The 12,232-nt window shown below is 42.6% G+C and overlaps 1 protein-coding gene across 1 annotated transcript; it reads right to left on the bottom strand.

The window, feature by feature from the left end:
* Positions 1–8,501: 8,501 nt before the first annotated feature.
* Positions 8,502–11,518, bottom strand: LOC137619925 (uncharacterized). Its single transcript, XM_068350208.1, has 2 exons — positions 11,350–11,518; positions 8,502–8,905 (listed from the first exon to the last, which is right to left on the bottom strand). Exons 1-2 carry the CDS (start codon positions 11,516–11,518, stop codon positions 8,502–8,504), a joined length of 573 nt encoding a protein of 190 aa, XP_068206309.1.
* Positions 11,519–12,232: the final 714 nt, after the last annotated feature.

Genomic DNA, 12,232 nt, shown 5'->3' with positions numbered 1-12,232 from the left:
GAAGTTCACCAAGCAGAACCCAGGAGGTTCGGTAGTCCCTGCAGTCCCCTTCAATGTCCTGATTTACCTAGCAGCTGAGGCACACCTCCAGAATGTTCACTGTGGATCGGGAAAATAACTGCACTGTTCTGTCGACTCGATGGAAAAAAATCCTTCATTACTGTAATCTGGGATATGTATTGGATGTGTTGGGGATGTCAGACTTTTAAGGTTTCGAGGTAGGTGGTTTTCCTGCCAACTTGAAAGATAGTGACCTCTTCTCCTTTTGAATTTGTCTCTACCAGACAATGTGAATCTCCCAACAACCAGTATTGGTTTTATTGGGTGTCTGCTGGTAGTCAAGCATTGTACCAAGTGGGTGATGGCAGCACCCATAAGGAATAAGAAGAGCAATACAATTAAAGTTTTTCCTGTTATTCCTCGTGTTCCAGTCCGCACATTAACCTATAACGGCCCTGAGTTTATTTCCTAGGAATATACTGATTTGTTGGAGTGATACAATGTTGTACATGTGACAACATCATCTGTATAAACCCTCTAATAATGGTCCAGTTAAGTGGGTGAACTGTACCATTATTGAGTTGCCGTGGGGGATTTCTTGGGAAGCTCGGAAATGACACCAGTACTTATCCCGAGCAGCTCTCAACAACAACCATTCTCACCACACTCAGACTGGCTGTACTCCCGCTGAGAACATACCGAAGAGTGTTCACGATGTTAACAGTATCCCGTTACTCTGCAAAAAATGAGAGACCAATGAGCTGGAGGATATCCACGATATAAACCGTTTAAGGTCAGTTTTCTAGTTCTCAAGAAGGATAAGCATTTTGGACACCTTTTGTTGAACATGCTCATCCTTAGGTTTGAGGTGATATTTTGTGTTACTAAGGTACACAAGTATAAGATTACCTATGAGTTGCAGAGCCTGCCTAATGGTGAACTGGTGAAAGCTTACCATATTCTTTTCAAGGCTTGCTTGAACCTTCAGTCTATCTTAGGAGGCCCTTTTTTTTGGTATCAAACGGGTTCTGGTGCTATAACCAAGACTTTGAATATTCCAGGACTTGTGGATAATAGTCTGACTTCCTCTGAAGTCTCAGAGAGTTCTCGTTCTAGTAGTGATGGTGAATCCTATTGGTTGGCTGCAATAGTCGCATCAAACCTTTTTTCTCGATATTGTAATAAGTTACGATGACAAAGGAAATGTTACCCTCCTACTAGAACTATTACTCAGCTTAAGCCCATCTTCAAGCCAGCTAGGACTTAAAGGAGGAAAAGAGCACTAGATTCTTGGTTATATCCCCCACAATATTATGGTGCGACTCCTGTATTGAAAGCTGACTCGTTTCGAGATCATAAGGTCCTCCAACTGTGGGAAAACAGCCCCACTGGAATGTATAAAACCCAGAATTTTACTCTCCTGTGCCCGAATCTCAAACACCCTAATTATCAGCCTCCTCCTTTGGAGAGGAAGGTGTCTTTACTCCTCCAGGGAGTTGGGAATTCTTGGAAGTTTCAAGCATTCCATTGTTGGAACCACTTTCTGCTGGAGTGGAGGTCTCATCTCACTGATCACACGAATACTACAGAGAGGAACTATCCTCCGTTCCTGAGTCACCTTAGAATACAAACCCTTACCGACATTCTAATGTTAGATTAAAACACTGATTGGAACTAGAGGTGGAACTTGCGCAGTCAAGTGTATTTGACCTGGACCTGACTGCTCTGTTTGGCTCTTCTTCAACAGAACTTTGCCCTAAGTCATCATCTGATTTCTCTGGATTTTTATTTCCCTTTCCTTAGTCTACGGATTCTGTTTCTGGTCCGCATTAGAGAGTGTCGATAACCAGCAAATATCAGATGTTGTGCTAGATTTTCAATTGGTCAATGATACCCCCTTTGTACCTGGTGAGTTGGCTGCTTAGCCTATCTCCGGTGCTACAAGAGATTAACATGGCTCGCCAGCAGATTGCTGAATCACGGTGCATGTCCCAAAAAAGAACTTTGAGACTCAGAAGAACTATGAACCCACCAATTGAATTTTGGACAAAACAGTTCTTTTATATTCAAAATTTTGGTATAATGAATACTTTTCTATTGGCACTTTTTTCATTTGAACAGTTAAAAGGCTGTGGAACAGGGCACCTTGTGTGAGGAATACTGTATTGAGTCACGGTTTGTTTAATTTTCTATTAATTGTCATTTATTTATTGTACTGTAATAGTCCAAAATCAATGAGTTTTGTATTCTTTAAAATTAATTTTGGACTACAATGAATGTCATTTTTTTCGGAATAGTTTTATGGTTGTGCATGTTTAAAATACTATAATGATGCCTGTAGTAATAACTGTGATGTTGTGTAAATGTATATTATTGGAGCACTGTTGGAAGGATGGATGATAATTAAATTTTCAGTTGTAATGTACTGTATATCTGTGGTGTTTCATGATTTATTGTCTATTCCATTCACATTTTTTATCACTGAACTGTCAAAAAATGTAGCTAATGGAATATGTTAAAACTCTGTTGTATAGATCTTGGTGTAGGGTGCTGTTGCTTGTCATGAGGAATTTTTAGATGGACTGAGGAGCAAGTGTGAGTAGGAGGGAAATGTGGAAAAATGCATAAAAAGATACAAGTTACTCTTTTAGATTTATTACTTATATTATTTTTTTTCTTAGGTTTTATTTGTACAATGAATAATTTTTTTTTATATATTATGTACTATTTGATGTACTATTTGATGAAAATTCTTCTTTTTATTGCAGAGTGATAGTGCCCTTCACCCAGCGTCAGTCATATACAAAAAATTCATTATAAGATGAAGATTGTCAAAAAATGGTCAACTGGAAAAATTATCTGAATTAAAGAATCCTGTATTGAAGCCTATTAAAGACAGCCAGCAAGAGCGATTAAAACTCCCTTCCTCTGTTGATAGCCTATGAATTACGATCCAGTTGTAAAGTAAGGTACTTATGTTTTAATTAGGAAATGAAAAAAAGAATATCCTGCAAACGATAAACACTGTAGAAGAACTTAAAAGTGCTAAATTAGGGACAGCAATGATTTATAGTTTGGGATTCTTAGGATATCGGTGCAGTGTATACTTCAGTGAAAAAAAGATTTAAAACAATAAAACTGTCTCCGTTATCAGAAGGTAGTCGGAGACTTATGTCCAGACCCCGTTGACTCACTGTATATGCCGTGAACCGCAATGTTGTGGTGTTCTCCATTAATCTTAAAGTTTTCTCATGTCACCAGCTTGGAACTTTTTCTCGGCTATGTTGAATTTGGCCAAAAAGGCATGGTCTTGATCCTAACTGTCAAAGTTTGCTATTGTTAACTTTTGTGTCTGGGTGTTTCTTGTAGCAATGGTGTTGCTTGATGAGATCATTTGACCACCCAAGCAAGAGTAGCGTACATACTGTTGCATTCATTAAGGTGCTCTAATATGTAGATTTCCGTAACATGGCTTTTAGGAAGGTAATATACTGTCTATGAAATTTAGCCATCCCTATTGAGTGTAGCATTAAGGATGATAAGCCTATTCTTTATATATTACATAACTTTGTCTTTCTGATGTAAAGGCGAGAATGAAGAAACAAGTCTCATAAGTGTTTAAATAAACTTTTTTTATTGTTATAAAAAGTAAGTGTTTCCTTCCCCTGCATGATCTATCTGCTTCTCAGCCACCAATTTAGAGATTTTTCTATATGATTTTTAAAATCTTTTTTGGTTTCCAAATGTTTATAATGTTAAAAAACTGGAAATATTACTACCGCTTTTTATATTGGACTTCATGCATGTCAGTGATAGGTGAGAAGGCATACCTCTAGAAATATATATTAAGCAACTAAAATTCTAGGCTGGATCCCCTTGCAGAGTATAAAATCAAGTGGCACTGCCCAGTGATCAGTTTATTTTGATTATTCAATTCTTTTACCTAGATTATTGGGTATTCAACTGTTTTATCTTTTTGTGTCGTAAACGTTGGAGTGTGGTCAGCATTCAGACACAAGGCAATCTGCGTGCTACATTAGGCAAAGTCCGCAAACCGCTACATCATTGTGCATGAAAACATGTTTTGCCAAGTGTATATCTGCCGCTATGTGATGTTCAGCTGAAGGATTGTAAGGTTGGCACCATGGAGTAAACTTTCCCAAAAAGTGACATAGGCGCTAGAGATTTTAGGAGGAGATTGTAGATGGAGAGAAAATTAGCAGGAATATCCGTGTTCCCACGTACCATTTCAGCTGCCAAGACTTCCATAGCACTTTTAGGAGTGATCTTTAGTGCTAAGAGGTCCACTGCAGAGGGATATCAAAGTTGCTTTGAGGGTGGGATGAAAACATTCAACCATTCCATTGGCAAAAGGTTTTAGTCATTTGTCTGATGTAATGTGATTCCCCAGCGTATTATTATTATTATTATTATTATTATTATTATTATTATTATTATTATTATTATTATTATTTGCTGAGCTAAAACTCTATTTGGAAAAGCAGAAGGCTATAAGACAAGGGGCTCCAACAGGGAAAATAGGTAAGTAAGGAAAAGAAACCTGGAAAAATGAAATATTTCAAGAGAGTAACAACATTAAAATAAACATCCCCTATACAAACTATGAAAACTTTAGGAAAAAAAGAACAGAAATAAGATAGAATAGTGTACCCGAGTGTATCCTCATGCAAGAGAATTCTAACCCAAGACAGTGGAAGACCATGGTACAGAGGATATGGCACTACTCAAGACTTGAGACCAATGGTTTGATTTTGGCGTGTCATTCTACTAGGAGAGTTTCTTACTATAGCTAAAGAGTCTCCTACATGTAACATACACATTTAGAGGTGAAAGTGGTATACCTGTCCGTAGTAATATGCTCAGAGATATCAAATCTTGCTATCCCTCCTAAGAGTAAGCTAGATGTACATGAGGCAGACATTGCAGTTTCAATGCGAACGGCTTATAAGAGACGAGTGGAGAACCTAATGACAGTAAACAAGCAATAATGTCTTTGTGAACGGGGTAGGGTGCCTAAAACTTCGATGCGAATATAGGCAAAGCAACGCTGAGGTTGAAGAAAGATCTCCACTCCTAAATCCATGTGTCGATGTACTTTTGGGGTTTATCATAAAGCACAGGCGCGGACCCTATCCTTAGCTTCCTCAGTAATTCCATGACAAATGAACTTTGTCTTCAGTAGCTGTGCAGTAGCAAGGTGCAAGGGACATGAAAGGCTATGAATGAAATCAGACACCTGTTGGCCCAAAGAAGAAGTTACCTATGGTCTAGGACTACCAGTGATGATGTTATAGAGGAGATTGGCAATGGAATCGTCGACAAGGACGTCCGCCCAACAGAGGGATGTGCTGAATATCATTTTGCTGTGCTTCTGCCAAGGCAATTTAATACAGTCCCAGATTAATGGTAGTCAAAGAATTTCCTGACAGGTCAATGGCAAGAGGCTTCATCTCCCAAGGAACCGGTTGAATGGTACAATTGTAGTCAGCCATGGCGGAAAGATGTCAGCGTTGACAGGCGTACCAGGGAAAAGGCTGTAGAGTGAAGGCATGCACCAGAGGCATAGGGTCTGTGCGAATGAAGAAGGGGGTACCTTTTAAGAACTGGAAAAAGTGATGGACAGCCAAGATCACCACAGGAAATTTGCTGTTGAAGGTAGATTAGCCGGATTCTTCCTTAGACACCTTTCTACTGAAGAAGGCCAATTGTCAGAGCAAGCCATTAACTACCTGCTGGTATCGGTGGAGAGGAGAAGTGTATGTGGTATGGGAAAAGTGAATGCAGCTTAGTTGATAGGGCATTCTTTGTGTTTCAGAAAACCACTTCTTGAAGGAGACCCTACATAAGGTTTTTTATTTTGCCCTTGAGGAAGGTGTCGAAAGGAACATGAGTGGCAGCAATGGCTGTCAGGGAACGGTAATAATAGTTGATCAAGCCCAAAAATACCTGCAGTGATTTAACGGTTGAGGGCATGGGGAAGTTTTGATCAGCTGACACTTTCTTAAGGAGGGGGTGGACTCATTCAGAAGTGATACAATGCCCTAAGAACAATATTTCGATGGTGCAAAAGGTACAGTGGTCGTACCGAATTATAAGTCTTTTCCATTGTAGGCGGTCGAGCATAACTCGTAGGGGACAGAGGTGTTCCTCTTTGAAAAAAAAGAACTCAAGTGTAGTATGTCATCCACGTAATATACATGGAAGGTACCCTAGGATGCTGTCCATGAGAAGTTGAAAAGAAGGTCCAAGCATTAAGAATAGTTTCAAAGTAGTAGTTGAAGGCGTATGTATCGAGGGAGCTGGTGTTGGCGGTCTTGCAGATGTCTTCTGGGTTCATGGTCACCTGATAATACCCTTTCAGGAGGCTCGAGCATGGAGGAACCCTTTGGTTCGTGCAAGTATGAGATCAGGACAGCGATATATGGAAGGGGGTAGTTATCCTGTTCTGTCTGCATGCTCAGGGGCCTGTAATTACGACATGGACGCCGAGAGCTTTCTTTCTTCAGAAAGATGTGTAAGGGTGACTACCATAGGCTCAAAATCTTCTGGCAACGGCCCATTTCTTCCATTTCAGTGGGAGTTTCTTTAGCGGGAGCTAAACAATTCCGTGCTGGACATGTGAATCTAGAATATACTTGGTTTCAATTATTTTGATATGGTGACAAATGCCATGTTTGGCCAGAACTGCAAACAATTGACAAAGTTCTAGATGGAAAACATCTGGATTCGTCGTGAGGAAGTGGGTGTAGGCCTCCGTGGGTGTGCTAATGGAGAGAGCAAGTTCGGAGAGAGCTGGTTGAAGAGGTGATGATGAGTAAGATTCAGCGTTGACTATCCCTAAGTGAGAAATATTGACCGTGAGGTGGTAATGGGATAGGAAAACCACACGAAGGATTGGCGATGTGATGCAGCAACAAGAAACTTCCTGTGATATTTGATGCATCCAAACGATAATGCGAGGTTCTCGTAGCTATGGAAGGGGGGCAGATGCATTGGCAGCTACTTGGTGGACATCGACAGATTTGGACAGACTACGTCATGTCCTGGCAAGTGGCCTTGGCAGAGCACAACAAGCATCCATGTCTATCAAAAAATCGCCCCACCATACCTGCATCACGTAAAAAGAAAAGATTAGTGACAGGGTAGGACCCCGAGAGAATCGATGGCTAACTAATACATTTATCTGTCACTTACTACTGTTTGAACATTACTTTGCAAAAGCCCAGAATATGGACGAGTAGTAGAATAACTGTGGTCAATGAACGTGAGTTGATGGCTTAGAGGTCATAGGTGTGGGCATGAGCGAGGGGTGAGTGATGGATGGATTTGTCGCCACTCTGGTTGGTCACAGAGTGAGCGTCTATGTCTTACAGCCTTCATATGAACTTTGATGGATGTTAAATAGTTGTTCACTTCATCAGGTGGTGAAGTGGCTATCCTTTAGGGTGTTGAATTTGGTCATCAAGTCCTTCATGGGCAAAATATCGATATCGGGGATGGCAGCAAGTACAGGTTTGAATAGCTTCCTTACCCAAAGGGCACGAAGTATATTCACTTCATGACGAGAGCCATCTGCGGCTGGTTGTAGGCGAGCTAAACTGGTCTTTTCCCTAAGGGCGACCTGACACTTTCGGTCCCCAACGGTCATTGAGAGATCTGAAAAAGTTAACTATCAGGGAAGCTGGTAATTAGGAGTACTGCTCAAGGAGAAATGATTTTCGGATATTATACGTGATTGGGGTGGTCACTAGTTTTCACAGGCAATCGGATATTACTTGAAAAGTGTCCTTGTTGATCACCGTGAGAACATAGTCCACTTTGGTGCTCGGCTGAATCACACCCTTGATGCAAAACTGCACCTCAGCAAGCTGGAAACAGGTGAATACTTCTCCGCTGGCAAAGGGTGGGAGTTTCATTGAGGCAGCATGTGCCTAATAGGCAGGTTTAGTGGGTAATATCTTCAAACAGTAGGGCACAGCATTGAGGGGCAGGCTGAAGTGAATGCTTATGCTTATTGCTTATTGCTGTCCTTCGAATCGAAGACGACTTCTGCTTCGCTGTGATGGGGATGAAGTTAGATCTGTTGTCGTTGGTGCCCATCTTGCATGGCGGTGAAGACCAATTCTGGATCCACACACTCTGCCACACAACTGGCAAGTCAGGTCTAGGTTGACCGGGGATATCCGATCTCGGCGGTTTTGTCATCTCTCCCTGCGCTGTTGTCTTGCCTGGTTCCGGGTGTCTTCAAGTTGATTGACTCCAGCTTTACAGAGTGAGCGCCATAGTGGTCTGTCAGAGGCGTTCATTTCTAGTTGCTCAGCTTGTATGTTGCACTTCTTGAGCGTAGCTTTGATGTTGTCCTTGTACCTCTTTTTCTGACCCCCTGGATTACGCCGAGCTTCAGGGAGCTGACTGTAGAGGACCTGGCGAGGAAGGCGATGTTCTGACATACGGATGACGTGGCCGAACCACCTGAGTTGTTATTCTGCCAATGTGGATTCTATACTCAGTAGGTTTGAATGGTGGAGAATTTCAGAATGAGGTACTTTGTCTTGCCATATGAGCCCTAATATACGCTGAAGACAGCGAATATGGAATGCTTCAAGTTGTTTTACATGTCGATGGTAAGCCGCCCAGGATTCGGCTCCATATAGCAAGGTGGACATGCAGACAGCTCTGTACACAGCTACTTTTGCTTCTGTCTTGAGGTGGTGATTTAGGAAGACTCTGGACCTGAGTCGGCCGAAAGATGCGGAGCCCTGATTTATCCAGGCAACTATTTCCTCATCAATATTGTGTTTTTTAGTGAAGATGCTTCCAAGGTAGATTAAGCTATCAGCTTGTTTGATGGCTTCCGCATTCAGATGAAATACTGGGGGATCTCCTGAAATTATTTGCTAGGATAGAATTTCAGTTTTGTTGATGTTAACTTTGAGCAACATGGCTCGGTAAATTGATGAGACAATGGTAAGGCTGCGTTGGAGGGCATCTGGTGAGTGAGCCACTAGAGCGCAATCATCTGCATATTGGAGTTCCATTAGGTGTGTCATTGTTGTTTTTGTCACAGACTGGAGGCGCCTAAGGTTGAATAAGTTCCCGTCTAGTCGAAACTGCACTTTCAATTGATCTTCTTCGTTGACTTGTTGGTGGCTCAGGAGGGTGACTGCAGTAAGGTAAATATTGAATATCACCGGAGCCAGGACACATCCTTGTTTTACTCCAGTTTCTACCCTGAAAAGTTGTGATTTATTACCACCCATACGTACACAGGCTTGCATATCATTGTGTAAGTTTCTTAGAATGTTAAGGAATTTCGGAGGTACTCCAAATTTAGAGAGAGCAGTCCATAAAAGGTCTCTGTTCACCGTGTCGAAGGCCTTTGTTAGATCGATAAAGGTTATGTGAAGATCACGGTTTTGCTCATGGCATTTCTCTTGTAGTTGTCGGGCCACGAATATCATGTCACAAGTGCTGCGTTCTTTAGGAAAGCCACATTGCGTCTCTGGTAGTACATTTTCTGAAATGTGTTTGCAAAGTCTTGCATGCATTATTCTTGCCAGGATTTTACTTGCAACGCCGAGCAAGGTGATGCCTCTGCTATTGTCACAGAGGGAACGGTCCCCTTTACGTTTGTAGATGGTGACAATATCTGAGACAAGCCACTCATGGGGGACTTCTTCAATGTTCCAATTAGAGAGAATAAGATTGTGGAGATGTTGATTGAGTAAGTAACCCCTCTCCTTGAATAGTTCAGCTGGTAGACCATCAGGGCGGGGCTTTTGTTGTTTTTCATGGCCCTTATGGCTTGTATAGTTTCTGGGAAAGTGGGGTTGGTATCTAGGATTTCTGAGTGAGGGACATCAGGGATGTTGTTGAGGATATTAGGCTCTACAGGATTTCGTTGGTTAAGGATCAAGCTGAAATGTTGTGCCCAGCGATCTATTATCTCCTGTTTGTTTTTTAGGAGGTTTCCTTCTAGAGAGCAAACAGGAGTTATACTACTTTTCGTTGGGCCATATCAAATTTTAATAGAGTTGTAGAAACCATGTTGATCATTTGCATCTGCGTATGATTGACTTTCTTTTGCACTTCTGATCTTAGCTGTTGGAAGTTTTCTTTAAGAGCTACAGAAGTAGGTTGTGAGAGCCATGCATCGTGCGCTTTATTTTTTGCTGTGATTAGGTCATGTATACCATCAGCGTTGTTATCAAACCAATCTTGATGACGTCGTGTAGAGAAGCCAAGGGTTTCTTCTGCATTTTCCTGAATTATAGTTTTCAGTTTTGCCCACTCAGAGTCAAGCTCATTGTCGATGTTGTTTGGATCAATGTTAGGGATCTCAGCCAGCTTTCTTGCTATCCCATGACAGTAGTTGTTCCGAGTACAGGTGTCTTTCAGAGCAGGAATATTTAATTTCTTTGAGGGAGGTTTGCGAGAAAGATGAGGACGGATGGTTAGCTTGAGCTTAGCACGTATTAGATTGTGATCTGTGTGGCACTCGGCACCTCTCATTGCAATGGGTCTGGATGGCATCTTGCTGGTCTCGCTTTTTGATTATGACATAGTCAATCAAGTGCCAGTGTTTTGACCTTGGGTGCATCCACGAAGTTTTGTGCTTGTTTTTGAGCTGAAAAAGGATGTTGGTGATGACTAGGTTGTGTTCTGAGCATAAGGAGAGCAATCTGAGTCCATTGCTATTCATATTGCCAACACCATGATGACCGATGGCGCCTCCCCAGATGTGGTGTTCCCTTCCCACTCTGGCATTAAAGTTACCTAAGAGGATCAGTTTATCTTCACTTGGAGTTTGGTTAATGCCTGAGTCTAATAATTCATAGAAAGAGCCTTTTGTCTCATCTTCACTGTCCAGTGTAAGAGCGTAAGCACTCAGGAGAGTGGCATAACGACCTTCTGCAAGTGGGATGCGCCAGGACATCAACCTCTCCGAGATGCCAGCTGGTGAGTCTGGGATTTAACTTAGCAGTTTTGTTTTCACTGCAAAACCGACACCATGGTTTCTGCGTTCATTTGCTGGATAACCTTTCCAGAAGAATATGTATCCTTCTCCTACCTCTGTTAGGGTGTCCTCTTCTGAAAGACGAGTTTCACTTAAGGCAGCTATGTCAATGTTGTATTTTTGCAGTGCATGGGTGACAAGAGCTGTCCTGCGGTGTGGTCTGTCATTTTCATCACTATCAATTAGTGTGCGAACATTCCAGGTGGCAATGTTAAGGGGTATTTTTCTTCTATTTCGACCGCAGTAAGGAATGCCTTGGTGGATGCGGTTATCCACCCAGGTGGTAGTGAATCAGCCAATGTTTAGGTTACCTTTTCTAAACCCTTCCCTGCCAGGGGTAAGCAGTGGGGCCTCCATTTCTGACTGTTCAGTTGCACTGGAAGCTGCCAAGGGATAGACCTGATTCATGCCATCTCTCCAACGACCATCACTCCAGTGCCGCCCACGTGCAGGACTCGGGCTGATGACTTCCAGCCGCATTCTCGACCTGTCACCGTCACCCTATCCTGTCGCCGGGGGACTTTTATTGGTTGGTGGTGAAGATGAGAAATGTTGGTAAAAGCGAACAAAGCAGTGTGCTAGCGCAGAGATAGGATTATTGTGGCTGTGAGGGTGCGCTCTTCTCACAACCACATCTTGGCCCTCCTCAACTCATGTCAGTGGCATGAACGATTCAGGACGACTGACAGCAGATTTGGGTTACAGGGATATGCCAGAAAACCAAGTAATTCAGGAAACCGCCTTATGTGGTACCCCGCGCACAGATTTTTCCTTTGGGGTTTACTCCCGTAGCCTTAACCCACCCAAGGGCTGTCCACAAGGCAGTGGGTGCAATGGTTGGTAAGCATCAGGGTGCATCCACACGCCGGTCGTCCTGCATGCCGTACCTCTGGGGCCTACTGCTGCTCCGAGATCCCCTGTTGGTTTAGCCTAGGGTCGCAAGACACCTAGTTACCGTGCGTGGCCACTGGGAGCCACAACAGGGGTCTAGGTAATGGAGAGGCTATGTACTGGCAGGGGAAGACTTACGCATTCAGCTTCCATTTTCACTACAAGAGTTAGCCAGCGGCAGAAGCTGAAAGTGAAAAACAATGGGAAAGCAATCATTTGACGATAACTGTGCTACTGCACGAGACGCATCACATCACCCTGTGCATGACACACATGCACTCCGTCGGTCACCAATGTGCGAAA

This window comes from Palaemon carinicauda, chromosome 26 (assembly GCF_036898095.1).
Source record: "Palaemon carinicauda isolate YSFRI2023 chromosome 26, ASM3689809v2, whole genome shotgun sequence".
NCBI lineage: Eukaryota > Metazoa > Arthropoda > Malacostraca > Decapoda > Palaemonidae > Palaemon > Palaemon carinicauda.
The sequence above is the reverse complement of the archived record's forward strand: the minus strand, read 5'-3'. Positions and strand labels throughout refer to the sequence as shown.

Coding starts and splice junctions, on each gene's coding strand:
- LOC137619925 (XM_068350208.1), bottom strand. CDS start 11,518: ATGCGGCTGGAAGTCATCAGCCCGAGTCCTGCACGTGGGCGGCACTGG. Junction 8,906..11,349: donor CAGGGAAGGGTTTAGAAAAG/GTAACCTAAACA, acceptor AAATAATTTCAG/GAGATCCCCCAGTATTTCAT.